The sequence below is a fragment of the Nerophis lumbriciformis genome, linkage group LG28 (assembly GCF_033978685.3).
Source record: "Nerophis lumbriciformis linkage group LG28, RoL_Nlum_v2.1, whole genome shotgun sequence".
Classification (NCBI taxonomy): Eukaryota; Metazoa; Chordata; class Actinopteri; order Syngnathiformes; family Syngnathidae; genus Nerophis; species Nerophis lumbriciformis.
Window position 1 is genome coordinate 27,781,210 of NC_084575.2, and position 23,344 is coordinate 27,804,553.

The 23,344-nt window shown below is 41.0% G+C and overlaps 1 protein-coding gene across 2 annotated transcripts; it reads right to left on the reverse strand.

Annotated features, from left to right (window-relative positions):
* Positions 1 to 963: 963 nt before the first annotated feature.
* Positions 964 to 22,538, reverse strand: rpn2 (ribophorin II). 2 transcript variants are annotated; one of them, XM_061923982.2, is made up of 18 exons: positions 22,522 to 22,538; positions 20,716 to 20,859; positions 20,226 to 20,416; positions 20,048 to 20,143; positions 12,388 to 12,563; positions 12,235 to 12,310; positions 12,008 to 12,142; positions 11,759 to 11,935; positions 11,476 to 11,594; positions 9,274 to 9,379; positions 7,218 to 7,309; positions 7,019 to 7,133; positions 6,753 to 6,944; positions 6,590 to 6,676; positions 6,394 to 6,489; positions 6,001 to 6,076; positions 3,872 to 4,001; positions 3,273 to 3,456 (listed from the first exon to the last, which is right to left on the reverse strand). In XM_061923982.2, the coding sequence occupies exons 2-18, from the start codon at positions 20,726 to 20,728 to the stop codon at positions 3,405 to 3,407; spliced, it is 1,929 nt and encodes a 642-aa protein (XP_061779966.1). In that variant the 5' UTR covers positions 20,729 to 20,859; positions 22,522 to 22,538; the 3' UTR covers positions 3,273 to 3,404. The 2 variants fall into 2 exon arrangements, with proteins under 2 accessions (XP_061779967.1, XP_061779966.1); XM_061923983.1 differs by lacking the exons at positions 3,273 to 3,456; positions 22,522 to 22,538 and adding an exon at positions 964 to 1,485.
* Between the last annotated feature and the right edge of the window lie 806 nt (positions 22,539 to 23,344).

Here is a 23,344-nt window from a genome sequence, read left to right on the forward strand (position 1 = left end):
TTGCAGATGTAAGGGCTGGTCTCCTGAGGCTTCAGTAAAACGTGGTATTGTACCATTCTGTCTCTGGGGTCCTATTTACTCAACATATATGTCATCCAAAATAACTTGGAATTGACCAGTGTGTTTTATTCCCTGAGCGGAAGACTGGTCAAGCGCAACACCTCCTATGTGTTACCTTGTTTTTTATGGAACTGTGAACCCACACCAAACAAGAATGACAAACACATTTCGGGAGAACATCCGCACCGTAACACAACATAAACACAAAATAACAAATACCCAGAACCCCTTGTAGCACTAACTCTTCCGGGACGCTACAATATACACCCCCGCTACCACCAAAGCCTGCCCATAACTCCACATGTGTTCATTCATAGTTTTGATGCCTTCAGTGACAATCTACAATTGTCATTATTATAATAATATTAACTTATTTTTATTGTGATTACTTATGGAGTATATTGTGAATAAATTGAGAACAGGAAGTTTACAAAAGTTTTAGCAACTGTTATGTAAAAGGGGTAGGATTAATTAGGCTCTGCTTCTTCTTACTCCCTTTCGAACATGTTGAAAAGAGAAACTGGAAATTGTAATGTATCATGTTGTATGCTTGCATGTTTGAAAAATAAACTCAAACAATGTAAATAGTCATGAAAATAAAGAAAACTCTTTGAATGAAAAGGTGTGTCCAAACTTTTGGCCTGTACTGTATATTACGACAATCAATTCTGAATGGAATCGTCACTTTGAGAATCGGAATCGAGTTGACTCGAGTTGTAAGATTCACATTTTTACCAAAATAGGTTCTTATAAGTAAGATCCAATTGTATTTAGTGTAGTTACTTTTTGACAATTCCATGGCATTTCTTGCCACTTTCAGTGGGTCTGCTGCACAGTTGTGTGGCCTAACAGGCGACCTAACCTAAAAAGCCTGATTATATGGACAAAAAACACTTCCCTCCATTTCTTTATTTAGGCTTTTTAATTAGAAAAACATATCCTTACATTTCCCACACGTTATCAGTTTATCTTGGGACAAATGTGAAACCACCTCTGCATTGACACATCAAACTCAAAATGGCAGAAGTGGCTCACGTTTCTGATCTAATGAGGACCGATGATCAAATTCTGCTGTGAGCAAAAGGGACAACTAAGGGGAATGTACAAAAAAAAAAAAAAATTCCATCAAGAAACCATAAAAAAAAACAAAAAAAACAGCCAAGCACAAAGACGTCACTGGCATGTTTTACAACAAGAAAAATAATCTCACAGGAAGATGAAGTGCATTGATCAGTAGCGTTGCAGCACTCAACTGGAGGCGTCGGGGGTTGGACTGGTCTGATTTTGAAGACGTTTGGATATTTTGGGGATTTCCTTTCATTTGGCAACGCACAAAATCCTCCCGTTAGTCAGATTCGATGCATCTGTGGTTGTCTCCATATACTGATGCTTCTTCTAATTACGTCGGCTTATTTTTTCTCTGTTCTGTGAGAGAAAGAGTGTATGTTAGTGATTCCCGTCCTCCTTTCTGCACATGTTGGCAAACATCCAGGATGTGAAGATGCTACATGCACTTCAATGTGTAGCAGATTAGGGATGTCCCGATCCGATATTTGGATCGGATCGGCCGCCGATATTTGCAAAAAGTATCGGCAAGGCATGGGAAAATGCCGATCCAGATCCAGTTTAAAAAAAACTCCGGTCCGTGTTTTCCAACGCACCGATTTAAATAATACATTCCACTTTTCTACTGCTCCCTAATTTCCGTTCCGCATTTCCCAGCACACCTTCAACACATCCACAGGTCTGTGGATTCTCACGCAGTTGCTTTTAGCTGCTGGCATTACACGACAGGCTCTTCTCACTCTTTCCTGTGTCTCCCTCTCACAGACAGCAAGCGCACCTTCTTACACACGTCACATACTGTCACGTCATACGTCACATACGTATACCTCCTCCCCGAGCAGAGAGGTAGCAGCATGGATAACGTTAGCTGTGATGCTAGCGCAGCCAACGTTCCCTCTAAGGTGCGCGCCTGTGCGCATAGCAATTATATGCCACGCACAAAATCAAATAAAAAAATAAGCGCATAACAATTTTCGACACACGGACACGAGAAAACAGTTTTCGTCATCATTGTTCAAATATTGTGACGTCTGTCGAGACGCTTATCTCCATTCGGTGCCACACGCCCACACCATCAAAATGCAGAGGCAAAAATTTCCACATCAACACCGTATGAAAAAATTAGTGATTTTTTTAGTTGTGATTTCCTTCTCTGCATGAAAGTTTAAAAGTAGCATATATTAATGCAGTATGAAGAAGAATGTTTTAATGTAGACATGCAAGCCTTGACAGAAAATTTTGAAAATCAAGACTACATTTCCTGCAAATGGGTGCATTTCTACCCTATATTTTAACTTTAGATTTATTCTCATATCAAATTCTTTTGGCTGTCTTTTTGACACTTACATCCGGCGCCCCCCTCCACACCCTGGATTATAAATAATGTAAATAATTCAATGTGATTATCTTGTGTGATGACTGTATTATGATGATAGTATATATCTGTATCTTGAATAAAGTTGAAAAACGTATTTGGGTGTTACCATTTAGTGGTCAATTGTACGGAATATGTACTTCACTGTGCAACCTACTAATAAAAGTCTCAATCAATCAATCAAAACACAGAGAATCATCATACTACTGTGATTATATGCATCAAGTGTTCATTCAAGGCTAAGGCAAAATATCGAGATATATATCGTGTATCGCAATATGGCCTTAAAATATCGCAATATTAAAAAAAAGCCATATCGCCCAGCCCTTGTTTCAATGATGCCATTTCTGTTTGTCATGTATAATTTTTTCTATTTTGTGTTTCTCCTTGAATAAACAGGTCAGTTTCTTGTTACCAACCATTGTGTACTATTCAAACTCCCCTAATTCAGCTGGCTAGTTGTTATCAAGAGTACTAAAACCCTTTTCAACATGATTCTGACAACTAAGTAGGCTGAATAACTTTAAACTTTAATACATGCTCGGATAGGCCAGTATCGGTATCGGTCAGTATCGGTATCGGATCGGAAGTGCAAAAACCTGGATCGGGACATCCCTATAGCAGATAATGTCACTTGGAAAATAACCATGGCTAGTATCAACAATCCAACCGTTAGCTCAGTAAAATGGTAGAAACTAGAGTGGAAACCAATGGAGGGATTAGCGCATTGTGGGCGTGGGAAATGATTATGGTGGGGATGAATGTGAGGCAAAACCAGCATGTCAGTTGGGATGAGCGATCACCACACAGGCATGCATGCTGCAAGCCTATAAAAGGTAGTCTAAGCGGAAGCCCTTACTTCAGCATGGGAGCACAAGCAGCTCCATTGTTACAAACGGGCCATTTATCGGAGGCTCCTATACTTTGCCAACCTACTACTTTGCTCGGCGGCAATCCTGAAAAAGGAGTAAAAGAGACAGCGACGTGTAGAAGAAGAGAGATCAGCTGAGAATGACAGGAAACAGGGACGTGCTCACTGAGTCATCATTAATTGTGGTTTGCTACTTGCATAAAAGGATTGAAAGCGGCGAGAAACAATGTCTTGAGGCAGTAACACAAGTGCCAAAATGGCTCGTTGGATACTTAAGAGCGCTCTACAAGAAATTGCCCACTCGCAGCATCTCTCTTGCAGTCAATGCCTTTCCCAGTTGAGAACTTGGCATTGATACCAGAGCCACATGGAGAGGCACTCTTCTTTCTATTACTCTCGAGAGGCCTCAGAGCACACCGAGGTATCGAACATCTCAAAGTGTCTAATTTGTTCTCAAGGACTCAGGAGTCTTTTGTGCCAGGTGCCATGGGCACACGTACCTCTTCACTGCTTTCTGGGCCAGCATGCGGTTCCCGGCCAGGAATGTCAAAGTCCCGATAATGGCCAGGTACTTAAGAGTCTGGAACATGTTCAAGTGGGTCCAATAGACATACATCAGTCCCAGCATGGCTGAAAAAAAACAACTTAAAATTAATACAACATTTGTGTTATCTTATAGGTGTATTGTAACTATTTGAAAAAGCTAACATTCATTATTAGGAGTGGACCAATATCGATGTTGAATATCGGTCCGATATCAGCAGAGCAAGTATTATATACATATACATACTGTACATATATATACACATACATATAAATTGCATATCAACAACCCCTATTCAATTGTCTTGTTGTAAATTATGTTAATATTAAAATTCCAGATAACACGCCCATAATTAATGAAATGGGGGGAACAAACTCCAAATGTATGGTCAAAAATGACCACGATGTACTCCAACAGCTATCAGCATTTTCCATTATACAAATTAAAGGGGAACATTATCACCAGACCTATGTAAGCGTCCATATACACCTTGATGTTGCAGAAAAAAGACCATATATTTTTTTAACCGATTTCCGAACTCTAAATGGGTGAATTTTGCCGAATTAAACGCCTTTCTAATATTCGCTCTCGGAGCGATGACATCACAACGTGGCGTCACATCGGGAAGCAATCCGCCATTTTCTCAAACACCGAGTCAAATCAGCTCTGTTATTTTCCGTTTTTTCGACTGTTTTCCGTACCTTGGAGACATCATGCCTCGTCGGTGTGTTGTCGGAGGGTGTAACAACACGAATAGGGACGGATTCAAGTTGCACCAGTGGCCCAAAGATGCGAAAGTGGCAAGAAATTGGACGTTTGTTCCGCACACTTTACCGACGAAAGCTATGCTACGACAGAGATGGCAAGAATGTGTGGATATCCTGCGACACTCAAAGCAGATGCATTTCCAACGATAAAGTCAAAGAAATCTGCCGCCAGACCCCCATTGAATCTGCCGGAGTGTGTGAGCAATTCAGGGACAAAGGACCTCGGTAGCACGGCAAGCGATGGCGGCAGTTTGTTCCCGCAGACAAGCGAGCTAAACCCCCTATCGACCCTAGCTTCCCTGGCCTGCTGACATCAACTCCAAAACTGGACAGATCAGCTTTCAGGAAAAGAGAGCGGATGAGGGTATGTCTACAGAATATATTAATTGATGAAAATTGGGCTGTCTGCACTCTCAAAGTGCATGTTGTTGCCAAAAGTATTTCATATGCTATAAACCTAGTTCATAGTTGTTAGTTTCCTTTAATGCCAAACAAACACATACCAATCGTTGGTTAGAAGGCGATCGCCGAATTCGTCCTCGCTTTCTCCCGTGTCGCTGGCTGTCGTGTCGTTTTCGTCGGTTTCGCTTGCATACGGTTCAAACAGATATGGCTCAATAGCTTCAGTTTCTTCTTCAATTTCGTTTTCGCTCCCTGCCTCCACACTACAACCATCCGTTTCAATACATTCGTAATCTGTTGAATCGCTTAAGCCGCTGAAATCCGAGTCTGAATCCGAGCTAATGTCGCTATAGCTTGCTGTTCTTTCCGCCATGTTTGTTTGTGTTGGCTTCACTATGTGACGTCACAGGAAAATGGACGGGTGTTTATAACGATGGTTAAAATCAGGCACTTTGAAGCTTTTTTTAGGGATATTGCGTGATGGGTAAAATTTTGAAAAAAACTTCGAAAAATATAATAAGCCACTGGGAACTGATTTTTAATGGGTTTTAACCCTTCTGAATTTGTGATAATGTTCCCCTTTAAGGCAAAAAGGCACAGTGTAACATTAAAAAGGTGAAAAGTAGATAGTGATGTCACAAAAAATGTGTCTTTAAATATATGTACAAGGTTTGAAAAAAAAAGACATGCAAATACTGCAGGGCCAATTATGCAAATAAGATGACAATCTACACCACCAAATATAGATTGCTAACCCATGGGAGACACTCACATGTTGATATCCCTATTACTCCCGATTGCTCATACCTAAAGCAACTTGAGTTAATTAGGATTTACAAATGGGCTTTGCTTTCCACTCAGTAGAAGTAGGAAGAAACAGTGAAGTCACTTTTTGATGAATAGTTTAAAGACGAACCTGCATGCCCTAAGTGGAAGACCATGGTGCTGGGAGAAAAGCTTAAATTGGAAATGTTTGCTCCAAGTTTAATCCACTGCAAAAGGAAGGGAAGGAAAAAAAGACACTGTCATGCCTGATGTGGACAAGGGAGCACAAAATGTGTTCACCTTCTTGCACACTAAACATTCACCTCATCCTAACAGAACAAAAACATGACACTACGGTGCTTAAGATTATAAATAACTTCATACTTTATCTAGAATCTTGAAAAAGTATTATATTGAAAACTTAGACTGTTTGCAATAACATGTAATAGTTTGTGCTGATTTCTCGGAGAAAAACATTTAATTGACCAATTATTTATACATTTGTCAGACAAAATGATACAAAGAAGATGGTGGACATTTTTACCAGAATGAGCAGAAGCAGGAGGGGAGACAGGACAAGTGCCGTGAAGGCGTTGGAAACAACAGTTGGGGGCTTCTTCTCTGGCTCTCTGAACAAGTGCTGCAGAATTCAATTGGGATAGGGATTGAAAACAATTGGACTGATTGATTACGGTACACTTTGTTAGCAGTAAATGCAACACGATAAAAAATAGCTTTACCTGGATCTCTGGTTTGGGTACATAGAGAGTCTTGGATTGAATAATAGCTGGGGCTTCCTCCTCCACAAACTTCAGCACAACATCAGCCTTTGATCAGATTAACAGTGAATGTCAAACATCGACAGACTATAATTACCACACTGCCACCTTGCTGAACACTTACCACGTTCCACAATATTGGATTCTCCAGGGTGGCATCCCCGACAATCAGATATAGAGAATAGGTCCCAGAGATGGAGTCAAACTCTGATTTTAGCTTCGTGGTGTCTATCTCAAACTTATAAACACTCTTGTCGGGCTCAGCAACAAAAACAACCTCTTGGCCAGTTTTCTGATTGTGCAGCCGAACAAAAGTCTGTAACAGAGAGAACAAATGACAAAAGCATTAGGAAGTCAGCAGGGAGTTTGATGCTGGTCTAAACTACAAACCTGGTGGGGGGTGAGTTCGACTCCAGTGTTGGCATCAGCCAACTGAAAGGACATGGCAAAGTTCTGATGGCTGTCTGCTGTGAATGAGCTCTTGGCTTTGGAGGGATAGTTGACCCTGCATCATTTGACAACACCATTTAGTCTTTCAGAGTTGTTATTAAGTGGACAGTAAAAAAGTGCAACAGTCTAGATTTCCAACCTGGTGGTCTTTGTGCCGATGCTCTGGTCCTTATCTACCACGGAGAGGTCCATGTTGGTAATGGACACCTCGGTTGACACTTTCACTTTGAGCTACAGAATGTGTGGATATTTGCTGGTCAAGACTCAAATCACAATAATTTCTCTAAGTTTGACTAAAAACTTAAAAATATATATTAAAAACCTATTTCAAGCACATTAGGAGAATAGAATGTATGTTGATAGCGCTAAAGCCATCTGTCTGGTGAGGAAAAAACATCAGTAATCTGTAAATATATGTTTTTAAGGCTACTTCACTGCATACACATTTTCTTTCACTAAATCAAGGGATGATAAAATAATGTAAATCCCTTATAATTTTTTTCAGGGAGTTACACCTGCATTATAAAGTTCGAGAAACCGAAGTAAAACTCTCCAAAGGGTGAACACGACAAGCTCCAACTCATAACATAAGCAAAACATTCTGATGGCCAACAGCCGCATGATTGGCATTCACAGTATTTTCTTTTGAAATATCTTTTCACATTGAAGATCTAAAAATAACAAATGAGAAATAATGTCATCTTTCAATAGAGTCCAAAGGTTTGATTAAAATATAGGACAACTACTGCGAAATGTTGACATTATCTCAGTAGGGACCATTGTAAGTTTGCCACATTCCTGTGAGAATTTTGCATGTGACAAAAGCATTAAGGAGTGGGATGACCGAGGACTAGCTGCAGTGTGCTAAAACAACCACCAGGCAGTAGGGGTGTCAGAAAAAAACTTGTATTTCAAATGAATCGAGATTCTTATTTGTAACGATTGTTAATTGATTAAAAAAAAATCAAATATCTTTTTTTTGTTAATCTGCCCTGTCCAGCCACTCAGGCAAATTATATTGTTGATGTAGATGCCCCAGATTTACTTTACAAAGGAACTTTGAAGTGTTGGATACTTCTCTTGTTGCTAATTGTATTTGACTATTAAATGTTAGGGAATAATTTTATTTAACAAATCCGATTCTTTTAAGTGATATATAAATGTATCAGAGCTGTTTATCTACTCTATTGGGAATGTCGTTACTCATAGAACTGGCACCCAATGGTAGTAAAGGTATTGATTTTGAATTGAGAATCGTTTTGAATTGAGATTTGATTGTGAATCAAATAGTTATCCCCATAAATTGAATCAAATCATGTGGTGCCCAAAGATTCACAGCCCGACCAGGTACCATCTGTGAGCAGATAATATTGTATGATATCTTTCTCTTTCTGACTTATCAGGTCGGTAGTGCATTCTTCACTCACGCTTTAAGTGAAAATTGAGGCAAAATTAAACTAGTAACTTAATCTGTCAGGTTGTGTAGCATTACCGGTTTGGGGCGGTATAGCTCGGTTGGTAGAGCGGCCGTGCCAGCAACTTGAGGGTTGCAGGTTCGATCCCCGCTTCAGCCATCCTAGTCACTGCCGTTGTGTCCTTGGGCAAGACATTTTACCCACCTGCTCCCAGTGCCACCCACACTGGTTTAACTGTAACTTAGATATTGGGTTTCACTATGTAAAGCGCTTTGAGTCACTTGAGAAAAAGCGCTATATAAATGTAATTCACTTCATGAAAATACATTATATACTGTATGCCATACAGACATTAATTGTTTATATCAGCTGGAATTTAACTACTCCAATCACAAATAAAGTCAAAAAGATTAAGATCAATCTTTTTTAAATGTGGAAACTGGCAATCGCTGCACTGCTTTGACAAAGTTGGATCAAACACAACAGTGCACAGAGGGTCCATTTTATCAAGAAGATCAAAGGGAAAGTGAATAACTATGATGAAAATTTTTTTTGTCACTATTCAACTTTTTTTGCATCTTCTACACAACAAATTGGACATTCAGCTTCAGGCAGCTGGATGGTCCCAGAGTTTCATCATTTGAACTGCAAAAACTTGAAGCTGCAGGTCTGACTGGTTATTTCAACATTAGTGAAATTCCACAGACAGAAAACGGGCTTGGATTTGGGCCGCACTAATGATTGGAGGTCTTGTATAAACGTTGACAAATAGACACTCACCTCAACATGATTGGCGATCAATCGGCTATCTCCAGTTACAGAAACAGTAAACTGGTAATATCCGCTGGCTGGCTGCTGGGACATGAAGTTCAGTTCGAAGACGCCACTGAAAAATACGAAAAACAAATGTACCATGTCATGTTTGCATTTAAAAATTGTTTATTAGTCCAGACCCGCCAAAATTAACAATACTAATACTTCCAAGTTTAAGATCTGGCCGGATGTCATTTTTTTCTACAGCGTTAGCAGCAATTTAGGGATACAGCAATAGACTGCTTGTGTTGTACATGTTGATTTTCGGAATTGCCGTATTCATGAATGCACCTTGCAAATGTGTGATTGCTGGAAGGGAGAACTAGAAAATACAGTGTTGGAACTGAACACTGCCCATCTCAGGTTTACACATTTTCTTGTCTGCTCTATATTGCTCCAAGCGATTGCATTGATTGAATGACATGTCTTTATTTTGACTTTGCGGACTGATAAGTTGTCTTTTAAAGTGTTTTCTATTATGAAAGTGTTACAACAGAGGAGGGATTGTAAAGCAGCTGTGCGGGTTTGTGACCCTCACACCCCCAATTGCGTCAACCTAGCGCAGGGGTCAGCAACACAAAATGTTGCAAGAGCCATATTGGACCAAAAAAAAAAAAAGGTACGGCCTACCTCCTCTGAAGGCTGCTTCTCCTGCGACGTGCGCTTACCAGTAACGTGCAAATCGATATTAAAATATTGATACCAAACAAAGCAGCTGTTATAGACACGAATGCGCTATTGCAAGGTTTCCCGCGCTTTCCTTTGCCTACAATGTGTGTGTGACAATCATTGGTACTTTAACTTTAAACAGCTTGCAGTACATGGCACGACTGAAGACCCCCTGCGGACAACGACAGCCGAGGCAAACCCGGCCGATTCATTACCGCAAGCATCTTGCTCCAGCTTAACAAGAAGGTGCGTGGAAGCCTCTGCGAAGAAACCGCTGCCAAACTGCTTCTGCCTCCAATGCTCACAGTGCGGGCTGACAGTGTACCGGGCGGCCAACGACTTCCTGGGCACCGCGTAGGAGTGAATGTCCGTTCTCGGGTGCCACAGCTCACCAGGCAAACCGAGGCTCTATATCAGTGCTTTTCAACCACTAGTGTGCCGTGGGAAATTATGCAACTTCACCTAATTGGTCCAAAAAATATTTTTTGCAAATCAATAACTATAATCTGCAAATAATGTACCGTTGCTTAGTGTCTGTGCTGTGTAAAAACTTGGCAGGGTAACCACGTAATACTCCATGTCAGTAGGTGGCAGCAGGTAGTTAATTGCTTTGTAAAAGTCGGAATGTGTTGGGTGAGACGAGGATGGTTTGTTGTGATCCCAATATGCAGACCACATTGGGAGGCAGTGTGCAGGTAAAAAAGGTATGTAATACTTAAACCAAAAATTAACAAAAAAGAAGGGGAAAGGCAATGGCTATGCAAAACGAAATTAAACTGAACTGGCTACAAAGTAAAAAGAAACAGAATGCTGGACGACAGCAAAAACTTACAGCGTCCACAAAGTACCTCCGTTCTTGACGTGACAATCAACAATGTCCACACAAAGAAGGATAGCAATAATGTAAATAGTCTTGCTTGCTAACACAAAGCAGGTGTGCGGAATGGCGCTCAAAAGAAGACATGAAACTGCTACAGGAAAACACCAACAAAACAGGAAGGGCCACCAAAATAACAGCGCAAGACAAGAACTAAAACACTACACACAGGAAAACACCAACAAACTTAAAATAAGGCACGACGACAACCTTTTCTGCTGGTGGTGTGCCCCCGGATTTTTTAATGAGAAAAATGTGCCTTGCCTCAAAAAAGGTTGAAAAACATTGTTCTATATTGCGCGCCTGTTAACAAGGCGGGCGTAGTATTTGGAGTTAATATTTATATTAATATAAATATTAATATTTGTTTAATATTAAATAAACATTACATTTAATATTGATTCTGCACATTTTTACATCATTGGAGAACATTAACAATGTTTATGTCATGTTTGTCCTCCTACAGAAACCATATTAAAACCAAAAATATGTATTTTCTCCTACTTTTTCCATTTTCGTACATTTTTGAAAAAGCTCCAGAGAGACTAGGATGGCGCTAAAGAGCCGCAAGTTGCCGACCCTGGACCTGGAAACAAAGACTATATTTTTCCTATGACACATACTCATTGAGGGTGAATGGTACTTGGCCAAGTACAATGGTCTTGGGGGCCACTGCAAACACAGATTCCACCTGCACGACGGCTGAAGCCAGAGACTGAGACATGACGTCAGTAACAAGGAGCTGTGAACCAGAGGTAGAGATCGAGTGTTAATGAGATAAAATGGTCAAGAACCGAAATGGCAACCACAGAATTCTGCGGCGCCATCCGATATCCTGTGGCAGGATTTCATCCTCAAGCAAATTTTTAAAATAGTTTTCCTGAGGGGACTTTCTAGTATTCTTACCTGCAAGGTTGGCTGGCTGTGCGACACTGTCGCCGGGCCTTGAGTGACAACAACAACTGGAACATGGAAGCGGTTGTTTGAGAGAATAGCGGCAGCATTTGCCACACTGAAGGCCTCGGCCAGAGAGTCCCAGGATTTCTTGCTGAAGATTGAGTTCACCAGCTGAATGACTTGGTCCTGAGGGAAGACCGTCCATGCAGTTTAGTAACAGACTAAATGATACAACTACACTAAGAGTAGTAAACATACTTCTTTGAGAGGGGGCTCCATATCGACATGATCCGACAAGGCGTAAGCAGCAGTCACAAACATGGCAGTGGCCTCAAGTCCCTCCTCGAATTGGAGGTAGATACCACCGACATCATCTAAACGTGCCGTCAGATCCTGTGGGAGCAAAAAGCAAACAATGGCTTCATAAGAGAAAATGAACAAAGAAAAGTGCCACAGCACCACCTGGTGGAAATTAAAGCATTCACCTCAATTTCCTCAAGTATTCCTCCAAGCTCCGCCTGTTGGGAAAGACGGGTGGCTGTTTGCAGAGCTGAGGTAATGCTGTCCAAAAGGTAACGCAAGTGTAAACACTGAAATTATTTAAACACATACATAAACTCTCTCTCAACCCAACTTACGCAATGACATTGTCCTCCTTGTTGATGCGAGCTGTAAGAGCACCTACGACCTCCTGAGAGGTCAGAGGAAGACCCAGGGAGCTCAGCGCGCTCACAGCCCGGTGGATCTGAGTCATGCTGGAGTCTTCACTGACGGCGGCCAGGAGGATGTCACGCGTTTCATTGGACACAGGAATCTAAACAGTAAAGTTACATAATATAAAAAAAAAACCTTCAAGTCTGTCAGGTTTACCAAATCTGCCCCATCAATGTGGTAAAGCACTTTTTCAAAACATCACCTGAAATGTTGCACATCTGCACTCCAGATAAAGTACAAGAGTACTTAAAGAGGCTTCAATCTTCCAGCAAAAAGCAGATATGTGCAAAACAATCTAACTATGCAATGGAATAGATCCCTATACTTCATTAAAAAAAAAAATAGATTTGTCGAGTGATATCGCGTTCCCAGACATATCAAACTATTGTGCTCCAGACGCCATTCTACACAACAAAACAGATGAAAACTTGGGAAAGCATGGAGGTCTACAACTTTTTTGTGTGACTGGGTCAAGGAAATTGGTATCAAGACTCTCCCGAATAAATATGCATCGTTTTTGCTCGAGTAAGGTTGCATTTTATGATTTAACTTTCCGTCTACAGCCATGTTTGTTGCTGTTGCACGCGCCCTTTATGAGTAGCGTGTTTTTCCCCGTCTTTATCAAAATATAACTATAGCTGTCAACATTGTGTACGTGCTGTAAGCTTCTTTTATGATTGTTGCAGTTGGTAAACGTAAAACTCTTTTAGGTTTTACTCACATTTGCTTTCTTTTATTTAGACTCGCCGAGTTGGGCCTTTTTGTAACACTCGTTACCGAATCAATTTTAAACTCCTTCTATTTGTCCTTCTATTTGTTTTTAAATGTCTAAACAACCTCGCTCCAACATATCTCTCCGACCTCCTTCAGCCTTACTGCCCCACCCGATACCGAAGATCAGCCGATCAGCTGCTACTGACGGTCCCTGACACAAGGCTGAAGCTTAGAGGTGACAGAGCTTTCGCCGCTGCTGCTCCCAAGCTCTGGAACGACCTACCTCTGAGTGTTATAGACAGGCCTCCTCTCTTCCTGTTTTAAATCTCTTTTAAAAACATACTTTTATTCCATGGCTTTTAATACTGAGTGATATCCATCCTGCTATGGCGCCCCATAATACACCTGCTCTGAACCTGTTTTTATGTTCTATTTATTTTAGTTATTTATTTTTTTATCGTGCTCTGTTTGTGTTGTGTTGTGCTTGCTCGGTTCTCGTATTATTGTTTAACCTGCCCATTGTACAGCCCTTTGGCTACCCCTGTGGTCAATTTTAAATGTGCTTTATAAATAAATAAAGTTGACTCGTAGCAAACGTGTTTAACAAATACAAATAATATAAAGATAATACTTGAATGGGAAATACTAAACATTAAAAGTATATTAAACAAATCTTTAACGAAGTGATCATTGCAAACTCATGCATTCTTCGACTCTGCTCCCTGGGACTGGAGTGTGAGCTGCATGCTTTTCTCGTCATTTTGTAAAATCTTGCAGTCTTCCACCATTTTTGATTACCTCTCGGGGAACTCTGAAGAAACGTTTATACTATTTGCTATTTTAACGATTCGTACAGCCGAAAACAACACCAGCATACAGATTTTTTTCTTGGAGAAAGACTACCGTATTTTCCGCACTATAAGGCGCACCTAAAAACCACAAATTTGCTCAAAAGCTGACAGTGCGCCTTATAACCCGGTGCGCTTTATTACGATTCATTTTCATAAAGTTTCGATCTCGCAACTTCGGTAAACAGCCGCCATCTTTTTTCCCGGTAGAACAGGAAGCGCTTCTTCTTCTACGCAAGCAACCGCCAAGGAAAGCACCCGCCCCCATAGAACAGGAAGCGCTTCTTCTTCTACTGTAAGCAACCACCCGCCCCCGGAAGAAGAAGAAAAAACGCGCGGATATCACCGTACGTTTCATTTCCTGTTTACATCTGTAAAGACCACAAAATGGCTCCTACTAAGCGACAAGGATCCGGTTCATAAAAAGACGCAATCTCTCCATCCGCACACGGATTACTACCGTATTTCACAGCAACTGATATTCCTGTGAACCGCACTGTGGAACGGGAGCACGTACGGTGAATATTCGCACCACAGGGAATGAGAAGTCATCCTTCACTGTGGTTCTAGCTTGCCATGCTAACTTCCACCCATGGTGATATTCAAAAGGAAGACCTTGCCAAAAGAGACCTTTCCAGCCGGCGTCATCATAAAAGCTAACTCGAAGGGATGGATGGATGAAGAAAAGATGAGCGAGTGGTTAAGGGAAGTTTACGCGAAGAGGCCGGGTGGCTTTTTTCACACAGCTCCGAAGGCGAACACACCTTCACTAAGACGGGCAGACAGCGCCGGACGACATACGCCAACATTTGCCAGTGGATCGTAAATGCCTGGGCAGATATTTCGGTCACAACTGTGGTCCGAGCTTTCCGGAAGGCAGGATTCACAGAACTACTGGACAACAACAGCGACACTGACTCCGATGACTTCGACGAGACGGAACCGGCCATTTTGGATCCCACGCTTGCGCAACTTTTCAATTCGGACACCGAAGACGAAGAATTCGAAGGATTTACGAATGAAGAATAACTTCAGAAGGTGAGCGCTATGTTTATTTTGTGTGTTGTGACATTAACGTTCGAGCAACATTATGTTGCTATTGCTCTACACCATTTTGAATTTTACTATGTTTGTGATTGCACATTTGCGTACATTTTGGGACAGAGTTGTTAGAACGCTGGTTTTCAATATATTATTAAAGTTTGACTGAACTATCTGACTGTTTTTTTGACATTCCCTTTAGCGCAGCGTAGGCGCGGCTTATAATCCGGGGCGGCTTATTGGTGGACAAAGTTATGAAATATGTAATTCATTGAAGGTGCGGCTAATAATCCGGTGCGCCTTATAGTGCGGAAAATACGGTAAATGACACCTAGTATACGTTGAGAACGGAGCTAGCTTGGCCACCACACATTTACTGGAGGAGACGTGAGCCGGACCTGACATCAGTAAAATCCAAGCAATATTCCATTCACTAAACGGTTGGTCAGAGCCTACTGACCAACTGCATCTCTGTCTAGACTGGAGCCTGCAGTGCCACAGACTGAAAGTCTCTGCAGAGAGTGGTGAGGATGGCGGAAAGGATAATCAGTACTCCTCTTCCTCCTATCCGGGAGATCGCAAAAAGCCGCTGCCTGACAAGGGCTCTGGAAAGAGGTTCCGCAGCCTTGGTAGCTGAACCTCCAGGTTCTGTAACAGCTTCTTACCCCAGGCCATAAGACTCTTGAACGCACCATAATAATCCCCTCAATTCCCCCAAAAAACGGATTAACTCGCTGGAATATAAAGACAATATAACATACATCCGTAAACGTGGATGCATATGCAAAAGTGCAATATATTTATCTGTACAGTAATCTATTTATATCTGCACCTTCTTTTGTAAATGCAAACACTCTGCACCTTATTGCTCTTTTATCCTGCACTACCATGAGCTAATGCAACAAAATGTTGTTCTTATCTGTACTTTAAAGTTCAAATTTGAATGACAATAAAGGATGTCTAAGTAAATGTAGTAGTATTGGCGTTTTTTGGGATGTTTTTTAATTGGGTTTTATGGTTGGAATAATAATAATAATAATGGATTAGATTTATATAGCGCTTCACAGAGAAGTGAGAACCCAGCATTCATTCACACCTGGTGGTGGTAAGTTACTTTCATAGCCACAGCTGCCCTGGAGTATACTGTCGGAAGCGTGGCTGCCAGTTTGCGCCTACGGCCCCTCCGACCACCACCTATCATTCATCATATTCAACAAGACTGTGAAGAAGCAGGGTCTTAAAATCCCCCGTGACCCACACCACATACTTCATGGTGAAATTGTGTTGATGCTACATGGTAAACGGTACAGAACAGCAACAAAGTTTAGTTTATTATTTCTTCGGTCAGTGGTCAACAAAATAAACGTACAGTTTTACATAAACAAACAGTTGTACATTCATACATTATTGTACATACAAACTCAACAGGTATAGATTTCCATTCGTCCCACTGGCAATCAAAGCACTTAACAACGGAAAACTACTGTAATAACCGGATTCAATAATAAGAAGTGCAATATTGGGATAGTGCAATACGGGAGGTCTTAACTCATTCTCCTTCTATGCCACATCAATATGGAATGCAATCCCAACAGGTGTAAAAGAAAGTGCATCTCTATTCTTCAAAACTGCACTAAAAGAACACCTCCAGGCAACTACAACCCTAGACTAACACCCTCCCCCCACCACATCCCACCTCCCCGGATTGTAAATAATCAAATGTAAATCATCAAATGTATATACTTGTTCTTGTGCTTTCTGAACTCCCAATGTTCACTGCTCGCTGTACATACCCTGTGAAGTCAGATCTACACTGTTTCAATGTCCATTTCTAAGATGATATAATTGTTGATGACTGAAGTGCTGATATCAACCAAACCTAAGCCCCCCGCTCCCACATCCCACCCCCCGGATTTTAAATAATGTAAATAATTAAATGTATATACTCTGATGATTTAACTTGTGTGATGACTGTATTATGCTGATAGTATATATTTGTACCATGAATTAACGTGGACCCGACTTAAAGGGGAACATTGTCACCAGACCTATGTAAGCGTCAATATATACCTTGATGTTGCAGAAAAAAGACCATATATTTTTTTTTACCGATTTCCGAACTCTAAATGGGTGAATTTTGGCGAATTAAACGCCTTTCTAATATTCGCTCTCGGAGCAATGACGTCACGTTGTGACGTCACATCGGGAAGCAATCCGCCATTTTCTCAAACACCGAGTCAAATCAGCTCTGTTATTTTCCGGTTTTTCGACTGTTTTCCGTACCTTGGAGACATCATGCCTCGTCGGTGTGTTGTCGGAGGGTGTAACAACACGAACAGGGATGGATTCAAGTTGCACCAGTGGCCCAGAGATGCGAAAGTGGCAAGAAATTGGACGTTTGTTCCGCACACTTTACCGACGAAAGCTATGCTACGACAGAGATGGCAAGAATGTGTGGATATCCTGCGACACTCAAAGCAGATGCATTTCCAACGATAAAGTCAAAGAAATCTGCCGCCAGACCCCCATTGAATCTGCCGGAGTGTGTGAGCAATTCAGGGACAAAGGACCTCGGTAGCACGGCAAGCAATGGCGGCAGTTTGTTCCCGCAGACGAGCGAGCTAAACCCCCTGGATGTCTTGGCTCACACCGTCCCTTAAACTGGACAGATCAGCTTTCAGGAAAAGAGCGCGGATGAGGGTATGTCTACAGAATATATTAATTGATGAAAATTGGGCTGTCTGCACTCTCAAAGTGCATGTTGTTGCCAAATGTATTTCATATGCTGTAAACCTAGTTCATAGTTGTTAGTTTCCTTTAATGCCAAACAAACACATACCAATCGTTGGTTAGAAGGCGATCGCCGAATTCGTCCTCGCTTTCTACCGTGTCGCTGGCTGTCGTGTCGTTTTCGTCGTTTACGCTTGCATACGGTTCAAACCGATATGGCTCAATAGCTTCAGTTTCTTCTTCAATTTCGTTTTCGCTACCTGCCTCCACACTACAACCATCCGTTTCAATACATTCGTAATCTGTTGAATCGCTTAAGCCGCTGAAATCCGAGTCTGAATCCGAGCTAATGTCGCTATAGCTTGCTGTTCTTTCCGCCATGTTTGTTTATATTGGCATCACTATGTGACGTCACAGGAAAATGGACGGGTGTTTATAACGATGGTTAAAATCAGGCACTTTGAAGCTTTTTTTAGGGTTATTGCGTGATGGGTAAAATATTGAAAAAAAACTTCGAAAAATATAATAAGCCACTGGGAACTGATTTTTAATGGTTTTAACCATTCTGAAATTGTGATAATGTTCCCCTTTAAACAAGTTGAAAAACGTATTCGGGTGTTACCATTTAGTGGTCAATTGTACGGAATATGTGCAATCTACTAATAAAAGTTTCAATCAATCAATGTAATACGGGGGAGTGTAATGTGCACTGTATTGTCGGATGAACTGTATGTATGTATGTATGTAAAACGTGTCTTGATGCCCAAGAAATATTTCTCCTCGGAGACAATAAAGCTACCGTATTTTCCGCACTATAAGCCGCACCTAAAAACCACAAATTTTCACAAAAGCTGACAGTGCGGCTTATAACCCGGTGCGCCTTATATATGGATTAATATAAATATTTATTTTCATAAAGTTTCGGTCTCGCAACTACGGTAAACAGCCGCCATCTTTTTTCCCCGTAGAAGAGGAAGCGCTTCTTCTTCTATGGTAAGCAACCGCCAAGGTAAGCACCCGCCCCCATAGAAGAGGAAGCGCTTCTTCTTCTACTGTAAGCAACCACCCGCCCCCGTAGAAGAAGAAGCCCCCGGATATTGCGTTTCATTTCATTTGTGTGTTTACATCTGTAAAGACCACAAAATGGCTCCTACTAAGCGACACGCGTATAACGCAGAATTTAAACTTACATCACAGATGGTGTCAAAAAACAAGTGAAGCACACAAATACAACACTCGCCGTCATTCCGGGTGGATTAACCAAAGAACTCCAACCGCTCGATATTGGTGTCAACAGGGCATTTAAAGCACGACTGCGAACGGCGTGGGAACAATGGATGACCGAAGGCGAACACACCTTCACTAAGACAGGGAGACAGCGCCGGACGACATACGCCAACATCTGCCAGTGGATCGTAAATGCCTGGGCGGATATTTCGGTCACAACTGTGGTCCGAGCTTTCCGGAAGGCAGGATTCACAGAACTGCTGGACGAGACGGAGCCGGCCATTTTGGATCCCGTATTCGCCCAACTTTTTAATTCGGACACCGAAGGAGAAGAATTCGAGGGATTTATGAATGAAGAATAACTTCAGAAAGTGAGCGTTATGTTTATTTTGTGTGTTGTGACATTAACGTTCGAGCAACATTATGTTGCTATTGCTCTGCACTATTTTGAATTTTACTATGTTTGTGATTGCACATTTGCGTACATTTTGGGAGTGAACAGAGTTGTTAGAACGCTGGTTTTTAATATATTATTAAAGTTTGACTGACCTATCTGACTGTTTTTTTGACATTCCTTTAGCGCAGTTAGATGCGGCTTACAACACCGGGCGGCTTATAGGTGGACAAAGTTTTGAAATATGCCGTTCATTGAAGGCGCGGCTTTTAACCCAGGGCGCCTTATGGTGCGGAAAATACGGTATGTAAAACGTGTCTTGATGCCCAAGAAAAATTTCTCCTCGGAGACAATAAAGCTAATTATTATTAATATTATTCATTCACCAGTGTGAGCGGAACTGGGGGCAAGGGTGAAGTATCCTGCCCAAGGACACAACGGCAGCGATTTGGAAATCAACAGGTGGGGGAAGCGAACCTGCAACCCTCAGGTTTCTGGCATGGCCGCTCTACCCACTACGCCATGCCGCCCCAAATAAACGCAATAACGTCATGATTCCCATAGGAATCATGAGACTTTGTGTATAGCACAGATATTTTAAAAGATCAGGAAATTGTATTATTTGCGTACCTCACACCCAGATATGGCTTGACTGGTCTCCGCTGCAAAGAAGAGCGAGTCAACACTAGAAGCGTCAAGCTGGGATTTCAGGAACTGGCATACTTCCTATATACAACAAATATAAAATGGTCAACAATGTACACAAAGGGAAGACAAAAAACGTTATGACAGATGATGTTTTACATGCCTTGTGATCAGGCACGTTGGCTCCAAGTTTGGTGAGGCCAAGAACAGAATAATAGGCTGACTCCAAGTCTTTGAAGGGCTGACTAAGAAGGTTTTGAAGCCGGGAAACATCAGAGAGGGAAAGGTAGTGTGTTGGTGTGACAGCCTGGGCTCCACTCAAAGCCAGGCTAAGAAGGACCAGTCCGAGCAGCCCTGTGTGGACACAGGGAAATAAATACAAATCATTTTCTGAGTTTTAATGAACACATGGACGGTGGCTATGCGAGGGGTTCTTTTTCCATTTTAGGCGGTTTTCATTCACTCCCGTTTCATGGCTAACGTGTGCTAGCTCGCTAACGACAGCGGTACATGAAGCAGGAAGCCAATACTTTCCCATACATTCGAACAAGACGCCGCCATGTTAAATACATGATACCATACACCTGACGTGGCCCATATATGAAAACAATTCCTAGCTGTATAGCGGAAAAATGACAGCTTCATTCACTTACTGCACCGTTCCATGTTTCAGTCTTATGCAGCGTCACCGAAACGGACGAGGACTTCCGGTGCAGGCAAGCCTGACGTGTCGGCAGATGTAACATCCGGCTTGCCTTTTCACAATAATGGCACGCTTTTGCGTTTGTGGCGTTTCACTGTAAAAAAAAAAAAAAATACTATCAAGTCTTTTGACAGATGTAAGTAAGTAAGTAAGTAAAGTTTATTCTTCGGTCACTGGTCAACAAAATAAACAAACAGTTGTACATTCATAGATTGAAAATGAAAATGTTGCAGACCGAAAGGGTTTAGGCTGAAGTTGAACACTTATAGCGCCTAACCCTATAAACAATGTCAAGTACAAGATGAACTTCCGAAAATTATGAAATGTCTTTTGTACAACATATTATAAATACACATTATACACAATATGAACACTGTTCAATTATATACACAGTAAAGGCATGTGAAATATCCTTATACGCGTGTTAAACCTTTGTACCATTTAAAGTTAAAGTAAAAGTTAAAGTACCAATGATTGTCACACACACACTAGGTGTGGCGAAATTATTCTCTGCATTTGACCCATCACCCTTTATCACCCCCTGGGAGGTGAGGGGAGCAGTGGGCAGCAGCGGTGGCCGCGCCCGGGAGTCATTTTTGGTGATTTAACCCCCAATTCCAACCCTTGATGCTGAGTGCCAAGCAGAGAGGTAATGGGTCCCATTTTTATAGTCTTTGGTATGACTCGGCTGGGGTTTGAACTCACAACCTACCGATCTCAGGGCGGACACTCTAACCACTAGGCCACTGAGTATACTATATACTTTATATACTATATACAAACAATTATACTTCCATTATTATTTATATCCCACATTTAGTATTTTAATTAACATTGATCATAGTATTAACTACTGTGTTGATTCAAGAGTGATATATTTTTCCAAGACATTGGTCTTAAAAGTGTTTTTTAAATGTGTGAATGGACCTGGAACATTTTAAGGAATCATCCTAGCTGTTCCACAGTTGAACCCCCCTGATAGAAACACATCTACTTTTTAAGCTTGTTCTTATTTTAGCTTTCTGGAAGACAGCTGAACCTCTGAGGTCATAGGGATTATCTCTGGGTATGAACCTCTCCTGTAGACACCGAGGCAGCATGTGGTTGTGAGCTTTGTACGTCACAATAGCAGTGTTGAGGTCAACAAGATCATGCAGTTTTAATGTTTTTAATTTAATAAACAGAGCATTGGTATGGTCATGATAATCTGCATAATTTACAATTCTAATCGCTTTCTTTTGAAGTAAGAATATAGAGTTGATGTTTGTTTTGTAATTGTTACCCCAGATTTCAACACAATAATTAAGATAAGGGAGTACGAAAGAATTATATAACATATTAAGAGCCTTTTGATTTACGGAGTTTTTGATTTTATGTAACATAGCAATATTTTTTGCCGTCTTTGTCTTAAGTATATTTATGTAAAGTTTCCAATTTAATTTATCATCTATATAGATTCCCAAAAAATGTTGTTGAATACACCCTTTCTATCTCCATATCATCAATTCTTATATGACACTGTATGTTATTTTTCCTATTTCCAAAAATTATATATTTTGTTTTATTTAGGTTGATTGACATCAAACCATTGCTTTAGTATGTGGAGTTCGCTCTCTACAATAATGTAATTGTAATGTATGTAATAATAATATTTTATTAAAAGACGTTAAACATACTAAAACGTAACAAACACTGACCAAATCATATCAGCGCGGAAAGAAAAGCCTTATTCATACAAGTTATTGACCCTACTTACCTGGTAAATTGATGTTCGATTTTGCTCATTTGGAACGTTTTCACCCTGCCTTCCGCCCGTGTGCAGATGTAACATCCGGCTTGCCTTTTCACAATAATGGCACGTTTTTGCGTTTGTGACGTTTCCACTGTAAAACAAAAATACTATCAAGTCTTTAACGTCTTTTAATAAAATATTATTACATCTGTCAAACACACTACAACGTAACAAACACTGACCAAATCACATCAGCGCAGAAAGAAAAGCCTTCTTCATACAAGTTATTGACCCTACTTACCTGGTAAATTGATGTTCGATATTACTCATTTGAACGTCTTCATCCCGTGTGCAGATGTAACATCCGGCTTGGCTTTTCACAATAATGGCACACTTTTGCGTTTGTGACGTTTCCACTGTAAAAAAAATACTATAAAGTCTTTGACAGATGTAATCATACTTGCCAACCCTCCCCAATTTTCCGGGAGACTCCCGAAATTCAGCGCATCACCCGAAAACCTCCCGGGACAAATATTCTCCCGAAAATCTCCCGATTTTCAGCCGGAGCTGGAGGCCACGCCCCCTCCAGCTCCATGCGGACCTGAGTGAGGACAGCCTTTTTTCACGACTGGAGGACAACAGGGTGACAAGAACTAAATCATCCAGACTAGAGATCAATTGCATTATTATGTTTATCTTACCTAAAAATAAATATATTTATTAATTTAAAAAAAAAAAAAAAAAAAAAAAATTTTTTTTACTATATTTTGCTAAAAACATCAAAATTAATTGTATTTTTTCCTGACTCCTTATTACATCCAGCCATAGAATTATACATTAAAATAAA